General features: G+C 43.6%; 1 protein-coding gene across 5 annotated transcripts in view; it reads right to left on the bottom strand.

Annotated features, from left to right (window-relative positions):
* Positions 1-18,654, bottom strand: part of LOC126336702 (caspase-1-like) — a 526,262-nt gene that overhangs the window by 31,905 nt on the left and 475,703 nt on the right. For all 5 annotated transcript variants that reach the window (XM_050000660.1, XM_050000662.1, XM_050000663.1 and 2 more), the window contains one exon: positions 4,841-5,655. In XM_050000660.1, the coding sequence (XP_049856617.1) occupies positions 4,841-5,655 (815 nt within the window). The remainder of the gene's footprint in view (positions 1-4,840; positions 5,656-18,654) is intronic.

The following is an 18,654-nucleotide window of genomic DNA, read 5'->3' as shown; positions in this document are numbered from 1 at the left end:
GGCGGCAAAAAAACGTTTGGAGTTTGTCACCTCGCGAAAAATCAATGCTCACAGTGCACAGAAAGGTCTGTGTCTTTGATAAGCCAAACTGGACAACAGCAGTAGTTGATAAGTCACCATTTTGGCTCTTTTCCAGTAATGTAAGAGAAGTGCAGCAGCACCTCAATGAGGAGTTCAATCTGGAGTGTGTGGAAGATATAGTTAGGTCATAGGTGGTTCTGTGATCTTTGATGGCATTTTGTATACCATGGCTTTGATTCGCTCATTCAGATCATCATATACATGAACCAGGACTTTATTGCAAAATTCTATGTCACCATGTGTTGCCCTTCCTTCCACATCTGCATGTGGAGAATGCTGTGGACACTCCTAATTTCCAGGCTGCAAAGGTCGTTGTCACAGGACTGCAGGCATTATGTTCCTTGTTTGACGAACCCTCAGACACCCCATCACACTGGGCTGGTATGCTGCATTACCCATTTTTAATCTCACAGCTAATGTCAGGCTATTAGGAACAGCAGATGCAACTTATCAATTAACATCACAATTTTGTAGATTTATGGGATCTAATTATCAGCGAGTGGCTTCAGATGGTACAGCACACCAGAAGGAACTTGGGGACATCTTTCTTCGCCAAAGTGAGGTCGTTATCGATGCTGGCGGCCGTGCTGCAGGATGGTTCTGTGATTTCTCCTGGGGCTGACTAGTTCGTTGTGCGATGAGCTTATTTCAAAATCCCTTCCACAGTTTCATTACTACTGACTGCTTGAAGTTAAGGCAAAGGCAGAATGGTCAAAACTTTGTAATGGGAACGTTAATGTTAAAGGGTCTTCCTACGGAGTTCTCAAATGGTCTCAAGCGAAAGCAATTTGTTTCCACCAGGAGGTCAAGAGCAGGCAAAGAGGCAAAACGAAGCAGCTATTTTAAGTTAAAATCGTCTCTGACCAGCGATGACAATACAGCTTATGAGGATATTGTGAACTTTTAATGGAATGCATAAATTTCAAACTGAAAAAGCCTGAAGCCACACCTGAAGAAATTGGTCACATTTTGATTCACTTTTAGAGAATCTGAAAATTTAACCTGTAAATGTAAGTTCTTTATACTCCATAAAACGTTTCTCCACTAGTATCTTTAGTAAACATGAGAAGTGGGAAATGGAAGGAAATTTAAAGGATGGAGTGTGTTTTTGTGACTGGAACCATGTTCCACGTGTATGTTCATTATGAATTGTACAGATACCCCAAGAATGAAGTTTTCTACTGTGCTGATCTGAAACTTCCTGGCAGAGTAAAACTGTGTGCCAGACTCTGGTATCTTTGCCTGTAACAGGCAAGTACTCTGCCAACTGAGCTACCCAACCACGACTCAATCTGTTCTCAAAGCTTTACTTCAGCCAGTACCTCTTCTCCACCTGGAAACATCCCCCATGTTGTGGTAAAGTCGTATTCCCGCAGTATCCTTTGTTCCAGGAGTACTAGTCCTGCAAGTATCACAAGACATCATCTGTGAAGTTTGGAAGGTAGGAGATAAGGTATTGGCGGAAGTAAAGCTGTGGGGACATGTCTTGAGTCTTGCTTTGGTAGTTCAGATGATAGAGCGCTTGCCTGTGAAAGGACGAAAGGTCCCGGTTTCAAGTCCCAGTGTGACACACAGTTTTTATCTGCCAGGGAGTTTTATGTACAGATAATTTTGATATGATCGGTATGTTTATGCCTTCTAGATGCAATACCTTTTAATTAATATTGTTTATTCTTTCACTGTAGCACATCCACTTTTAAACCTTTTTAAGTCTTTCCATCAACATTGGGTAGTACCACCCCCAAGGGAAGAGTATCATAGTCAACTTCATCAACTACCCCGGTCCTGTAGCAAAAATTTTAGCATTAAATGTTAATAGTTCTGACAGATCCATGACCCTGCCCAGATTTGCTAAGCTAGGATTTTGAAATGAACTGTTCCGCCTCATCCTGGAACACTGATTTTTCAGTTTTTGCGTTCCAATCAGTTGGTCATTTATCAAGGAACTCTGCCTCACATTATCTTTGTTTGCTTGCTTGTTTGTTTGGAATTTTGATCCCTATCACATATAACACCAATACGAAACACTACTCCATTTGATGTTATCATTGACAGGGCCATGGAGGTAAGAAAAATTTATGGTAGGTAAATACAGTGTTTTTTTAATGTTGTAATCTACAGGCAACTGGTCTTTCGTCGTCGTCGTCATCTTCAGTCCTGAGACTGGTTTGATGCAGCTCTCCATGCTATTCTATCCTGTTCAAGCTGCTTCATCTCCCAGTACGTACTGCAGCCTACATCCTTCTGAATCTGCTTAGTGTATTCATCTGTCTCCCTCTACGATTTTTACCCTCCACACTGCCCTCCAGTACTAAATTGGCTATCCCTTGATGCCTCAGAACATGTACTACCAACCGATCCCTTCTTCTATTCAAGTTGTGCCACAAACTCCTCTTCTCCCCAATTCTATTCAATACCTCCTCATTAGTTATGTGATCTACCCATTTAATCTTCAGCATTCTTCTGTAGCACCACATTTCAAAAGCTTCAATTCTCTTCTTGTCTAAAATATTTTCATCCATGTTTCACTTCCATACAAATACTTTGAGAAAAGACTTCCTGACACATAATCTGTACTCGATGTTAATTGTGTCTTCTTCACAAACGCTTTCCTTGTCATTGCCAGTCTACATTTTATATCCTCTCTACTTCAACAGTCACTAGTTATTTTGCTCCCCAAATAGCAAGACTCATTCAAGTGTCTGATTTCCTAATCTAATTCCCTCAGCATCACCCAATTTAATTTGACTACATTCCATTATCCTCGTTTTTCTTTTGTTGATGTTTATCTTATACCCTCCTTTCAAGACACTGTCCATTCTGTTCAACTGCTCTCCCACGTCCTTTGCTGTCTCTGACAGAATTACAATGTCAGAACCTCGAAGTTTTTATTTGTTCTCCATGAATTTTAATACCTATTCCGAATTTTTCTTTTGTTTCCTTTACTGCTAGCTCAATATACAGATTGAATAACATCAGGGATAGGCCACAAACCTGTCTCACACCCTTCCGAACCACTGCTTCCCTTTCATGTCCCTCGCCTCTTGTGTTTGCCATTTGGTTTCTGTACAAATTGTGAATTGCCTTTCGCTCCCTGTATTTTACCCCTGCCAGCTTCAGAGTTTGAAAGAGAATATTCCAGTGAACATTGTCAAAAGCTTTCTCTAAGTCTACAAATTCTAGAAATGTGGGTTTGCCTTTCCTCAATCTTTCTTCTAAAACAGGCTGTTTCAACCGAGCTCCAGGAAGCCGGAGCGCTCACTGTGGCAGCTCGGAGCCCGCGTGGAGGGGGAAAGCGAACTCACTGACCCCTGGCCGCATGCAGCCGCAACTGCCGCAATAATCGGTGTTCAATGACAGGTTTGACTAGCCGCGGGAGTTTTGTACCTCTATTGGAGGATACCTTTCTATTCATTGAGAGGGATGGTGATCCGCAGTGTCTTATGTCATGAAACATTTAATTCTCCGAAGAGGTACAATATAAAACGACATTATACACGTCTTCACGCAGCGCACTACGATCAGGTGGAAGGCGTTGCACGCAGAGAACTGGTAGCTAGGCTTAAGGAAGACACACCAGGAGACCTAAGTTCAAAAACGGTTTCGTAATACGGAGAGTATCAACACATACAACATAGTTTGTATTCTGTAATGCGTTTATAATTTTCAGGTGAATGAGAGCGGAGAAAACACTACTGAATCTGAATTCGAGCAAGCTACAGGGTCGCTCACATCATTGCGACGAGTGGCAAGCCGTTTTCGGTTCATTACAGGAAATAACATTTGCCAACCTTCACAACAATGCCGCTCAGATCATGTGCATGTTTGGATCTATCTATTGTTGTGAGCAGCTTTTCTCAGCAATGAAAAGAGTAAAAAGTAAGAAACGATCGTTTCTTCAGGATGCAATAATGAAGGCCATCCCCCGCATTAACGCTGCGAGCACTTTGACGCCTGATATTACTGATCTTGCAATGAAAAGAAAATGTCAAGCTACAGAGGCCCAATAAATTTAGTATGCAATTTCTTGTAAGAGTTTTTTCTTATTTATTTCCTGAACATCGTAATTCCTGGTGTAGCATGTGACCACGTCTTAGCAGCTAAGAGTATGAGGTTGTCGATCTTTCAAGACGCAGCTGGCACATCAAAGCGCTTGCCTTGCCGCCTGCCTCAGTCAGCCATGACACGTGCCGGCCCACTTGAATGGCCACAGCGAGCGACGCGGCTCCCTGGAGCAGGGAGCGCTCCGCGGCTCACAACGGAGCCGACGAGCTGGTACAGCCTGCTCTAAGATGTCGGTAACAACTATATTTCGTAAATTATGCCGATCAGATGGACTAAGTATATAATGATGATAATAATAATAATAGTAATAATAATAATATCATCAAAACGCATGTGTTAAAACTCAGTGCACGAAATATGGAACACAGAAATACGTATCTAATAATAAACATCCCCGTCCCCCTATATCACACACACACACACACACACACACACACACACACACACACACACACACACACACACACACACACACACCTTTCACATCCCCATGTTCCTCTGCGTTACTTCCCCCTCTTGTCATGCCTCTTAAATTTTGTCCTTTGTTGGACGGGCCATTGCCTAAACCATTTAAAATGAAAATAAACTTGAATACATTGTACTGAACCTAATATAAATAACGACTAGCAGCAAGCAAGTGTTAGGAAACAAAAAAAAAGGTTACCGTGAATTTATCGAACCGTACAACACTCACCCCACGATCATATCGTTTATGTCATCGAACTGCTGGCTGATGGGGCCAGCATCAGTGGTCTCATTCTCCTCCGTCTCCGTCGGTGCAGCGTTCGCGGTGCCCTGGCAATCGTACTTGGCTCTGATGTCGCAGCCGGCATCAGTTGTGTCGCTCACCCTGCACGGTGCCGCCTTGGTTGGCTTCGTGTGCGACGGCGTCGAGTGGACGCTGCTGTAACCGGCGTCGGATGGGGGAGTGGCTGGCGGGGAGCTACTGCTGGACTTCCGGGAATACCGGCCGCTCTTATCCGAACTAAACGAATCACCAATTGAGTCTATCACATCGGACATCCGCCTTGTCCGCTTCGGGTAACACTTCGTCTCAGTCTCGTGGTTCCTATTATTGTCTGCGACCACGTCCACATTGTTCTCCTTGTCGTCTTTGGCAGTCTTCTCGAAGTTGAAAAAGACTTCGTTCAAATCGCTTTCATCGCCACTTCCGATGTACACCTTCCTCTCCAATTTTGCAGATAGGTCCTGTCCATCTGATTTCACTATGCGAGTAGTGTCTGTGAGCTCATTGGTCACAACTCTTATTTTGGCAAGGTTGTCTGTTTCGCCCATTGTATCATTTACTTCCTCACTACCACGATCCTCTCTTCTATCTCTCTGATGAGCACTGCAGTCCGTATAGCTACTGAATGCTTCAATGTTTTCCGATCCAGCGGAGCTATCTAACCCATCAGCTTCGGGTACTTGCACAGCTTCACTGGAGTAAGTTTTAGTCCCTGAAGTGTTGGACGCACTGCTCTGATGTCCTTTCGTATTATCAGTTTTCTGAAAAATAAAACAGAGTAGGATTATTAAACTGCTTTTTACTATGTTGTAGCAAGAAACTACGTTACGATAAATCTAAAAAGAATACTATTCTAATTTAGACACAAATAGTACGTTCCAAATACAACAAACGGAAATAATTGGAATTCAAGTCCGCGTATTAGGCAAACAGTGACTCTTTAATAACTAAACCTGTATTTTCTAGAAAAACCGAATATGAATACCCACCAATGATGACACAGTCGCAGAAACATGACTGCGCATTAAAAAAGAACGGTTTATTGAAGTAGAACTGAATTTTCATAATTTAGACAAACACGACTGCTGCTACAACAGTGAAAAATCAACCTGGTCCCTACCGCCCACTATTTTATAGTGGGCGTTCCCACTCATGGTGAGCGATAGGGTAGGGGTTCTAAGAACGTTTTCATTAGATTTCTATAAAAAATTGACGAAGAATGCTTTAAGTAGTTATGTGCTCTAACTAAAGTTACTTCCCTGCTTTATAAATCACAGTTACTGTGCAAACGATGCGCAGTTATATGATTTTACTACTAACAAAGGTACAAAAGTGGTCGGTGGATCAAAACATTTGACTACCCCTGTGATAAAGCTTCGAAATCAAACTACCAAAGGGAATTTCTAGGAACAAGCACAGCTGTTTTCACACGCTACCTGCAGGTCAAGAGAAGCTATGGCCACCGCGTTGGACTGCATCCAGATAATATCTATGAATTATACATAGAATGTTTAGAGCAGTCATATCCATATTTTCATTACAAACTGCTTATCATTGCTGCCGAAAACGGCGATTGGCCCCAACGGCTTGGGAAACAGATTCTGTACAGCGAAATCGATGGTAAGGATCAACTAACAGTTTCTTCTACCGTACCTCGTATGAACTAAAACTGTAGATGCCAATTCCTTTAAATACATGAGCATTTTAACAGAAGGCGGTAGTAACAGAGAATCTGTTCTCCGGAGTATTTCGTTTGATATAGCTTATTCACGTAGAATCACGCGTTAACGAACGAATGGCTGTCACCCTCATTCTCTTGAACTTTCAATGTACCGACATCGTGCTGCGTGTTCTCTAATGTTAACATATTTTCCTAACACGTACCGCACTGACTACGTATACGACAACAAAGAAAAACATCTGATGCGGGAGACACTGCATGCACAAACGACGCCGGTGAGAGGAGGGGGAGGGGGGGGAAGCACTTGCAGATCCTCCCCCTCCCAAGGCGTAGATGGGGAGTGGCTAGTTACGGTTTTTCGCTCTCCCCCTCTCCCCACCCCACTAAATTCACTTACTGGTATGCACTAACTACAGGTAGAGGCAGCGATAAAAAAATTGAATGTATATCAACAAATAAGCAATTGGTATTTGGCTGACAGCAGTTTTTGGTTACAACAAACAGTCGAATCCTTTAAGCTACTACACGTCAGCCAAAGTTAAATGCCGGAACTATATAGTATCATGCCATAAGTTTCCGCGAAGTAATTGAAATCTTGTGAATCGAGGTGCTTTGCCTTATTCGTGGCTACATTACGAAGGAAAGAGTGTCTTCTCTGCTGTGGCTGTATTTAGATCTACTCTAAACACACACACACCTTTTTGTGGAACAAGATTACTGTTAACTGCATATGACGTGTAGAAAAGTACGCGACAAAATTCCTTTTCGTCTCGAATCTATCGTTATTACTGAATAAAGAGAAAATCGCACACCTGTGTTCCGCCAACTCACGCACCATCTGCTGGCCGCTCAAAAGGAAACTGCAACCGCGTTACTAGTAATTCAAGTTCACTGAGGTTCCTCAACAGTACGGGAAAGGTAGTGAGACGTCATGAAACAATCAATGGAAACCTCTTCCGTAAGATGAGCGATTTACCTCGGGGAAGCTCAGTTTGGATTCCGTAGAAATGTTGGAACACGTGAGACAATACTGACCCTACGACTTATCTTAGACGCTAGATTAAGGAAGAGCAAACCTACGTTTGTAGCATTTGTAGACTTAGAGAAAGCTTTTGATAATGTTGCCTGGAATACTCTCTTTCAAATTCTGAAGGTGGCAGGGGTAAAATACAGAGAGCGAAAGGCTATTTACAATTTTTACAGGAACCAGATGGCAGTTATAAGAGTTGAGGGGCATGAAAGGGAAGCAGTGGTTGGGAAGGAAGTGAGACACAGTTGCAGCCTATCCCCGATGTTATTCAATCTGTATTTTGGGCAACCAGTGAAGGAAACAAAAGAAAAATTCGGAGTAGATATTAAAATCCATGGAGAAGAAATAAAAACTTTTACAGAATTACAATGTCATCGGCGAACCTCAGAGACAGCAAAGGACTTGGAAGAGCAGTTGAACGGAATGGACAGTGTCTTGAAAGGAGGATATAAAATGAACATCAACAAAAGCAAAACGAGGATAATGGAATGTATTCGAATTAAGTCGGGTGACGCTGAGGGAATTAGATTAGGTAATGAGACACTTGAAGTAGTAAAGGAGTTTTGCTATTTGAGGAACAAAACAAGTGATGGTGGTCGAAGTAGAGAGGACATAAAATGTAGACTGGTAATGGCAAGGAAAGCGTTTCTGAAGAAGAGAAATTTGTTAACATCGAATATAGATTTAAGTGCCAGGAAGTCATTTCTGGAAGTATTCGTATGGAATGTAGCTATGTATGGAAGTGAAACATGGACGATAAATATTTTGGACAAGAAGAGAATAGAAGCTTTCGAAATGTGGTGCTACACAAGAATGCTGAAGATTAGATGGGTAGATCACCTAACTAATGAAGTATTGAATAGGATTGGGGAGAAGAGAAGTTTGTGGCATAACTTGACTAGAAGAAGGGATCGGTTGGTAGAACATGTTCTGAGGCATGAAGGGATAACAAATTTAGTATTGGAGCGCAGCGTGGAGGGTAAAAATTGTAGAGCGAGACCAAGAGATGAGTACACTAAGCAGATTCAGAAGGATGTAGGTTGCGGTAGGTACTGGGAGATGAAGCTTGCACGGGATAGAGTTGCATGGAGAGCTGCATCAAAGCAGTCTCAGGACTGAAGACCGCAACAACAAAAGATCTGGATGAAGCGCCGCGAAATTTGGGCGGCTCTAGCAATACTTATATTGGAAATTATGTATCACTTGAGACGACATGCGGCAAATAAAATATCGGCCGTTTGACAATTATGACAGATTCAACGACGGAGGTGGCTGACCAGGAGCAGTTTACTCGTACGGTTACTTTGTCAACGATGAGACGCTTAAAGCAAAACCTTTTTTCTACATTCGAACAGTTCGCTGGACTCTAGGTCGAAAATGCTAAGTGCCACTACGAAATGCTTCCCAATAATTTTACGAGGGACCGATTTCTATTTACACACATTAATCATTGTTTTGATCTTTCATTACAGAAAGTTTCAAGAAGCTGTGATCCATTGTGCAATGTCTTGGAAACTTCTACGTGAGTCAGACTCAATGAGCTGCAAGTGTAAAATATTTTGAACATTTCAGGGAAATGTATGACTGGGTACAGAACAAATTACCGGCGTATTGAGTGCACATGACTGAAGACTACAAACTGTCAGTCAGTCCTGCGGGGCCATGCGAATCTGATCGAAAGGTTTGAACCAATTTTCTATTAAAAAGTAGCTACTTCAGTGTTTACACTATACGAAGAACTGGCCAGACTTCTACAGACTATTCATGTTGATACAGCCTTAGTGGAACTATGGGAGCGCAGTAAACGCTGCGCTGAAGCAATCGCGTTTCTGCCATTGCGCGCATCACGTCAGAGGAACACTTCGCGCTTAAGTGTGTATGTTGGATGCTTTGTGATTTCGTGAGTGGTGAGGTTTTCCTTAGTTACCTTTATTTATGGAGTTGATATGGAAACTAATGTGTTTTGAGTATGAGCAAACAATACCAGGTTGCGCTGTTGTTGGCTGTAACACACACAGTCACGAGGCTAAATGACTGAAGTAGTGCTGGAGTCTGCAGATTTCGCTGTCTAAATGCTCAAGAAAAGACTCAGTGTAGCTAATGCTACAATATGCTTTCAGTTCAGGGAAAGTGATTACGTTAGAGACCTGCATTCGGAATGCTACATTTAGCGCGCAAACGCGTGCTTGGGAGTGTTGCACTCCCATCGTGTAATTTGCCATGTAGTAGTAACGCGACTGATAGCACACCACGTGTAACGGAAGAAAGGAAGGAACATTTCGACAAATATAAGAGTCACAGATGAAGCAGCGAACCTCCAGGAAAGTTTTCAACACAGGAGAGTACCCATAAATGTACATTTACACATGTTTGCGAGACTTCAGATAAAGTCCGTTTACATAACATCGCAGCGGCATTACAGAGAAGAAATGATCTGAAAAAACACGTCTTTGAAATCACGTCCAAGTAAGTCGGTTGTCATCTACGAGACGTCTGCACTATGAAGAAAGTAATAAAAATGCATGAACAAGTAATAAGTATACACTTGTGCCTCGTGAAATTAATCGAATACTGGGCAAAATATTTTCACTTAATGAAATTAGAAGTTTGGTACAACGGTCGAAATGGGGTCAATAGGTGAAGGAGCACATTTGCAAGTCCATTACGTTGTGCGCCATTTTCTCAGGGAAATACCCTAATATCCTCCACCTGCAATGTCAACCTTCCGATCTTTGACGAACAGCAGTTCCACCATTCTGAAATATTTTGAACGTATTTTGAGATGTTTCAGATTAGCTAGTTCATTTTCTTGCTACACATAAAACGCATAATTTCCGGAGTGAAACAATTTCTATGGTGAAAATGACAGTGTCCACTTGTTAGTTGAAGTTTTTTGAAACTTGTAACGAATACAGAATGATGGTCGTTATATATATATATTGTTTACACGTTAAAACGTTTGTTTGAGCCAGCTCAGAAAATTGTACACTCATTTCAAACAATTACCATGACAGAAAACTGGGCCTTTTGCATGTTTCGATTCGATAGATGTTTGAATTTTCTGGAGTGTTTAACAGCAGGACAAGCTGCAGAATGGCGCAGTAACATTCTAGCAACAACAGAACAGCTGTTTACATTTCATTATTTCGGTATAAAACAGCATAAATACATCGAATAAATGCGCTAACTACGTATTTTTTATGTGAGCTTCAAGAGTATAACACTACAGGGTGTACATAAAGTTCGGAGACACTTTCAATTATTTATTGCACAAGAACCGAACATTGTACGGATATCATATGCCATTTTGAAGAGGAACCTCAAAGTTGTTTTTCATGTATACCGCCACAGGTAGTTTGGTAATTTGCCGATCGTCAGCGCTAGTTGCAAACAGGGTGAGTTCTGGCGCGGATCGAGGTGTTTCATGAAATGGCCTCTCAGGTCACCAGGTCTTTTTATTCTAGCTTGTTTGCTTTCACTCATCCGAGAATCCCTCTAACCGTGGGGTCTGGTTTTGCCGACATTTCAGAAACCGCAGTACCCATGAGGGACTGTGTGCCGGTCAGATGAAGAAACAAACACCTCGCGGCGTACGCTACCGCCACCGTGCGGCAGCTTGCTTGATTTACGCCTGGCATAAACCTGCTAATGTTTATAGAGGCGGAGAACAGATGGCGCGAGCGTAGCTCGACACGCCTCCGAGAAGACGTGCAGCGCGACGATCCTTTGTGTACAAAGCCTGCACGTGCGGCGGATCGCTCAACCGCTGACGCATAACGACGCTCGCTATCAGTTCTTTGTTACTCCAAACCAGGCGGAGCGTCAGTACCTCCCAACTCCCCCCACCCCTTCTCCTCCTCTCCCCACTTTTTCACACCACACTACTGCAGCATCATGTGGCATGGAACATGTAAACACTGCTCGTCCCCACCCGTCGACCCCAGTAACGCCAAGGTCGATGACATGCTGCTAGATTGGCGCAATCCTTTAACCCGTTTCCCAGTGTGCTCGTGTTCGTTCTTACATGCGCTAATATTAAATCCCTTTCCAAAATACGTTGTTTTATTGGTTACGAAAATGAAAGTATTATCTCACACACACACACACACACACACACACACACACACACACACACACAGAGACACAGACATAGACATAGACATAGACATAGAGAGACAGACAGACGACGGTTTCCAAACTGCACTCACTGCACCTTATGATCTTTCGCTTGACAGATTTAACAACGCATGCGAGAAAACTATTCCCCATCCTCAAGGCGTCTTTGAGACTCCATGAATCATTGCGAGGCGAGTGAGGTGTTACTAGAGTATGTTGTCGGAGTATTAGTAATTTAATATGTATTTCCTTCCGCGGAGTCATTTTCCTGGTTGTAACTGTGCGGCGGGCTGCTATAGAGCTCTTGTGGAATTTCCTTAACACGTTCATAAACGGAGGATAGCTGATTATTCTCTATGACGGCAGTGTTTGTCAGAAAAGAATGGCGGAACGGGATATCTATTTCCACAAATCTAAGCATAGTATGGCACTTGGGAATGCGTTCACAGCGTGGATTATTCAACAAAAAGTTTCTAGTCACATTACAGGAACGGTCGTTAGTTCGTCAGATTTGCTCACGGGGGGGGGGGGGGGGGGGGGGGAGTGAGCATTGTCTCTAGATGTGGCTTAGCCTAAGAGAATGTCCGTGTATGAGATGAGAAAAGAACGCAAGTATTTTGTAGACACAGCGCTGATTGGCTGAACAGCCAGACTGCAAGGTTTGCTTCGATCTCTCACAATCGGGATTCGGTCGCGTATCCCCATGACGGGAACGAGACATTCTCAAAACAGGCGCCGAGTGCTACCGGTAGCTGCAAATTCTGTAGATGGGATCATTTTAGCGCTTTAATTTACAGAAGATTTGCAATAGAAACAACCGATCGGCAGATGTGTCTGTCGAAGTCAGTATGGGGGTTACTTAACGCAAGCTGGTGGTGATGGCGGTGGTAGACAACTAATAGCTAGCCCCCAAGCGAGCAGATTTTAGCGACGAGTGACATTTCCGACGGATTCTGCTTAATATGCACATCCAGCATCTAGAGACACGAGATTCAGCTCGTTACCTGCACTTCTCGGAACAATGATCCCGCCTCTTCTGCTGGACACATACGAGCGGATTTCTGCGACGATTTAAGTTTCACCGTGGCTTCCAGGTGGCAGTAACTTTCAGCTGCTTCAAGGATGATGGTGTGGGCCAATGACCACATCGGTAAGGTAGAATTTTACCATGAAAGACATTTGTGAAATTTCACCCTCCAGCATTATACGAACGAGAATGTAAAAACAAATAGGGCGTGGCGAAGAGATGGCTGAAATACTTTTTAAACGGCATTCCATATGAAAATCAAAACGTTACAAACAGAGCGACAAAATTTGCAATCAAGTTTCAGGAAAGCGCTCAGATAGGTGCAGGCTTCTCAGAGAAGTGGTACAGGGAGATGCGAGTTGTACAAACATTGACGATTATAAAAACTGCTTGTACTATGTTCACTATTGTATTGCCTATTAACTGTGTAAGTTATTGTGCTTTACAAACAAGAGTGCCCTCTTCCTAGCGTATCTAATCTACACGATTCTCAGGAGTGTCCACGATGCTGAAAGACCCATCTAGCTGGTATATTGCCTTCCGGAAATCCACGTTTTTCATCCATATGAGTCCACGGGGTGCATACCCTCGACGACTGCCACAATTTTCTTCCTTTTATCGTCCATACTAACTTTCTCCAGACGATATAGAGGACTGCCAGTATTCAAAATGTCTAGAAATGTCGCACTTTCGGCGAGACAGCGGCAACTATTCGAATCCGTCGCCTGTGGCTTACCGAACACACCACAGTACAAGGTCCGCGGAGTAATAACGAAAATTCCCAAACTTTATAACCAGCTCGCGCGCACGCACACACGCAAGAGCCGCGCTTCGGAGCAGTTGGCATGCCTGCACGTTAGTGGGAAATGACAGGCCTGAGATCGGCAGGCTGTGTCCGTCAAAGATATCCGAGGAAGAGCTGAACCATCGCAGCCAACACCCCCCTTCCCACCCCCGTGTATTGCCAGCTAACATGAAACTTCCAAACATTACAACTATGTGCCGGATGGAAACTAGAACCAGGTACCTTTGCCTTTCGCGGGCAGTGCTCTGACCGAATGAGCTGCCAATGCACGACTCATGACCCGCCAGCAGAACTTCCGCCAGTGACGCTCCTATTTTCTAAAGACGCCGGTTTTGAGCCTCAGATCGGTACAAAGTTTCAATCCCTGAGGAAATTTCACAACATTGCGCAAACTGCTTTCTTTACAGAAATAATTTCTCCTCTGCGGCCAACAGGTGGCCAGGTGACTTATTAAGTGCTGTACGTATCTTCAAAGCGACACAAATTTTAGTATTCATCAACGTTGACACCAAGTCTCAAGAACGGTCGGAAAGTTCTGCCCATCTTTCAGTTCCTCGACGACCCTCAGTGCTGGTAGTTTAGCGACTGCTGCTGATCAGTTCATCGATTGCGTCCACATTATCGCCTGCGTTCGATGTCTATGGCCTTCCTTCCCCATCGGCACGATTCACCTCTGTACGGCACTCCTCCAATTGTTGGCTCCACTTCACTATGGTAGTGCACCACACGGCTATTGGCCCATATACCGCCGGAATTTCACGGTGAATGTGTGCTATTTATATGTTTTTCTCACAATCTTACTGCCCCGCATACTTACGCTTTGGAGTACGTTCCCGGTTACCGCACGATTTCACTTCCACAGTGATACATCTGTTACCCGTACTGAAGCAAAACTGTCTGTGCAGAACACCCAGAAGAGTAATTCTCTTCTGATAATTCCTCATTCTTCGGCTCTATCACTGTAACGCGAGTCGAGAATACAACTTACTTTCCTAAGTACTTCCGTACGAGGACTGTTTCGCAAACTGCTTCAAAATCCAGTGTTTCCTGTTGCCGCCGCACGTGACAGAACATACAAAAAATATCCGGGTTAACTATGAACACTGGAATATGGAGATATGAGGATGTGTTACTTTACGGAAATACCTGCAAGAAGCTGCCAGGCTGTCTGAGAACGAAACACGTATAACCAGCAGTGAATTAGGTAAATGAATAAATGAATAGTGGCCATGTAACACTGATATGAATCTACGGCAGCTGGAGGCACATAACACGAACCACGTCTCCACCACCACCACCGGGAAACGTCTGGCTTAGAATACACCACCGAAGCGGCTTTCTTTATTTTCTAATAGCCGTAATAAACTAATTGCGCGAATTAAGTACCCCCCCCCCCCCCACTCGCTTTACACTGTGTGTGTGTGTGTGTGTGTGTGTGTGTGTGTGTGTGTGTGTGTGTGTGTGCGCGCGCGCGCGCGCGCCATCACACGATTAGGTAGCCATAAAAAAGGCTTATTGCGGCTGTATAGTAGGTAAGGAAAAGGAGGGGGGGCGGTACTTCATTCATGGCAATTGTTTGATTCATTGTGGCTGTTAGCGATGTAATTGTAAATAGTCACCGTGATTAACAACTGCAACAATAGCTGACGTGCAGTAAAATTTTACAACATAACACTGTCGCAAGCATGAAATTCTTATAGAAACGGTCGTCACTGCTGTCCAGTCACGACCTCTGTTGACAACTCTAGGACAGAATGAGATTTTCACTGTGCAGCGGAGTGTGCGCTTATATGAAACTTCCTGGCAAATTAAAACTGTGTGCCCGACCGAGACTAACTCGGGACCTTTGCCTTTCGCGGGCAAGTGCTCTACCATCTGAGCTACCGAAGCACGACTCACGCCCGGTACTCACAGCTTTATTGCTGCCAGTATCTCGTCTCCTACCTTCCAAACTTTATAGAAGCTCTGCTGCGAACCTTGCAGAGCTAGCACTCCCGAAAGGAAGGATATAGCGGAGACATGGCTTAGCCACAGCCTGGGGGATGTTTCTAGAATGAGATTTTCACTCTGGAGCGGAGTGAGCGCTCGTAAGCCATGTTTCCGCAATATCCTTTCTTTCAGGAGCGCTAGTTATGCAAGGTTCGCGGGAGAGCTTCTGTAAAGTTTGGAAGGTAGGAGACGAGATACTGGCAGCAATAAAGCTGTGAGGACCGGGCGTGAGTCGTGCTTCGGTAGCTCAGATGGTAGAGCACTTGCCCGCGAAAGGCAAAGGTCCCGAGTTCGAGTCTAGGTCGGGCACACAGTTTTAATCTGCCAGGAAGTTTCAACTCTAGGACAGTTTACACATAGACATTGTTTAGATCCTCATGTGAACTCCAAGTCACCGTATGGTGTTTAACGAATGATACATAACGCACCAGTACTGGCAACTCATTAACTATGGATGTATGTGGAGAAAATTTCTGTGACGCAGACGCAAAAAGACTCGAAAACTCCAAACATCAAACATCAATTTTTCCATGATACGTGCTCCGATATGGTTGCTGCTGACTTTCCAGGATACAAACTTCAGGTATCTGAATAACACAGCCCATTTCTACTGTTTTAAGTAGGCTGTTTAGGTTTGCTTTTGCTTAGTGCTCTGTACGAAGATCGTTGACTGCGCTGTGTGCAACCTGTAACTAGTTGAACTCATTGTTGGAATATTCGCTAGTGAAACGTTGGGCAGTTGGAGGTGAGTCGCCAGCAGTGGTGGATGGGTGGGTGGGGGGAGAGATGCCAGAGCTTTGAGGTGTTACTATAAGCGGACGATCTGGACATGTGTCCGTCAGAAGAAGGAAATTTGTTTCATTGGATGTCACAAAATTATATATATTAGGACTTTTGATCGCTATTAAGGTAAATACATTGTCTGTTCTCTTTCAAAATGTTTCCACTTGCTAACTATGCATATCAGTAGTTAGTGCCTTCAGTAGTTTGAATCTTTTATTTAGCTGGCAGTAGTGGCGCTCGCTGTATTGCAGTAGTGAGGTAAGTGATTCATGAAAGGTTTAAGTTATTGTTAGTCAGGGCCATTCTTTTGTAGGGGTTATTGAAAGATTGCCTTGCACTAAAATATTGTGTGTCAGTTTAGTGATGATCGGAAGAAGTAAAGAGAAAACTGAGTACGTTGAGTTTTGCTCAGCTGTTTGAAAATCAAATAACTTTAAGAGTTTTTCCAGCACTGTCGTTATTAACATTCAAAGGAGAAGTTTCACTATTAACATATTTCTTACAAGGACGTCCTAAAACGTGTGTGGCGTTATATACTGCACCATGTGGATAGCCGACGATGCAAAAACCGAAGTGTGTGTACGTTTCATTGGCGATCCCGTTCTTGAGAAACTCGTCAGTGAAGAGCCCGCGGAAGCCTGTACCAACTTCTTGCGGAGCGTTGGAACGCACAAATCATTTAGAAGTAGCTCATTTTGTGAATGACAATCTTCAAGTACTGTGGCCTCAGGGTATTAAAGTAGTAATTTATTCGGATGCAGCAGCCTCCACCCTGGAGCATCTTACACGTATTTTGTCCACATTTAATTCACTTCACAATTCTAAAGCCGTGCATTGCAACATATTATCAAACAAGCCTGCGGCGGCTATCAAGAAGTAAATAAATACTTTCACATACCAAGGAAACGGGTCTCTAAAACCATGGGTTACCGGGCGTGCAGCTTTAGCCGGTCAGGTTTGGCTTTTTACGGTCGCATGTGGCCCAATGTGAGGAGTTTAAGTAAGTACCGTTAGAAATTTAGAAACGAGACGTGCTAAGATATCTCAATTTTATTTTTACATGAAAGCATGTACCTTAATCTACTTTTCTACACAATTTCCGTCAGTATTGAGGCACTTTGGCACGTTGTACCACTTTTTGAATACCCTCCTCATAGAAGTCTGCCGCCTGACTTGTTAACCACTGCGTTACCACTGTTTTGACTTCGTCATCGTCTTGAAGACGCTGACCGCCCAGGTGTTTCTTCAGGTGAAGGAACAGATGCTAGTCACTGGGCGCAAGATCGGGGCTGTACGGATGATGATCTAGAGTTTCCCATCGAAAAGATGTGATTCGCTACATGTGGACAGGCATTGTCTTGCAGCATAACGATGCCGTTGCTCAACTTCCATGGACTGTTGCTTTGGTTCTGGTGTGACGTAGGCCACCATGTTTCATCGCCCGTAACTATTTGGCTTAAGAAATCACCACCGTCGTTGTGGTACCGCTCAAGGGAAGCCAATGAACTGTGAACGTTTGGTTTCGTGCACATCCGTCAACATTTTCGGTACCCAACGTGCGCACAATTTTCGTTAATGTAAGTGCACGGTTACAATGCCATGCAAACCACTACGAGAAACATTAGGAAAGTCATCCCGCAAGGAGGAAATCGTAAAGTGTATGTTTTCTCCCACATTATTGTCCACTTCCTGCACCAAACTTTCATTAACGACCGAAGGACGCCCACTACGTTCATCTTGCACATTTGTGCAGCCATATTTAAATGCTCTCACGCACTTTTTTACCATTCCATCACTCATGTTTTCTCCGTAAACTGCACAGATCTCACGATGAATATCGATCGTTTTTAGGCCTTTAGCACTAAGGAATCTAGTAACAGCCCGTACTTCGCAGTCGGCGGGACTCACGATTATCGGAGGCATCTTGAACACTCAGTACACAACGTAAACAAGGAACAGACTGTAATGACGTCAGTGCATAGATTAAGGTACAGGCTTTCACGTAAAAATAAAATTGAGATATCTTAGCAAGTCTTTTTTAAACTTTAAAACTGTAATTACTTAAAAAAACACGCCTCGTATTAAAGTCCTGCCTGTCCGACTCTTCTCAGGTGAAAGCGTTCGTTGTCAGTGAGCAGCAAGACGTACTTTATGTCACTGAAAGAGTGGAGCAGAACGTTTGTCGAACCGAAGTTCTCCGAATTCTAAAGCGAAATCAAAAGACATCAAAATCAAGAGCAATAATTTGTATGAAGCAGTAATATGTACAAATATGGGGCAGTCAAATGGAAACGGAAAACCCGTCACAACGGGACCATGTAATGGTTCC

Source organism: Schistocerca gregaria, chromosome 2, assembly GCF_023897955.1.
Source record: "Schistocerca gregaria isolate iqSchGreg1 chromosome 2, iqSchGreg1.2, whole genome shotgun sequence".
In the NCBI taxonomy this organism is placed as follows: domain Eukaryota; kingdom Metazoa; phylum Arthropoda; class Insecta; order Orthoptera; family Acrididae; genus Schistocerca; species Schistocerca gregaria.
The sequence above is the reverse complement of the archived record's forward strand: the minus strand, read 5'-3'. Positions and strand labels throughout refer to the sequence as shown.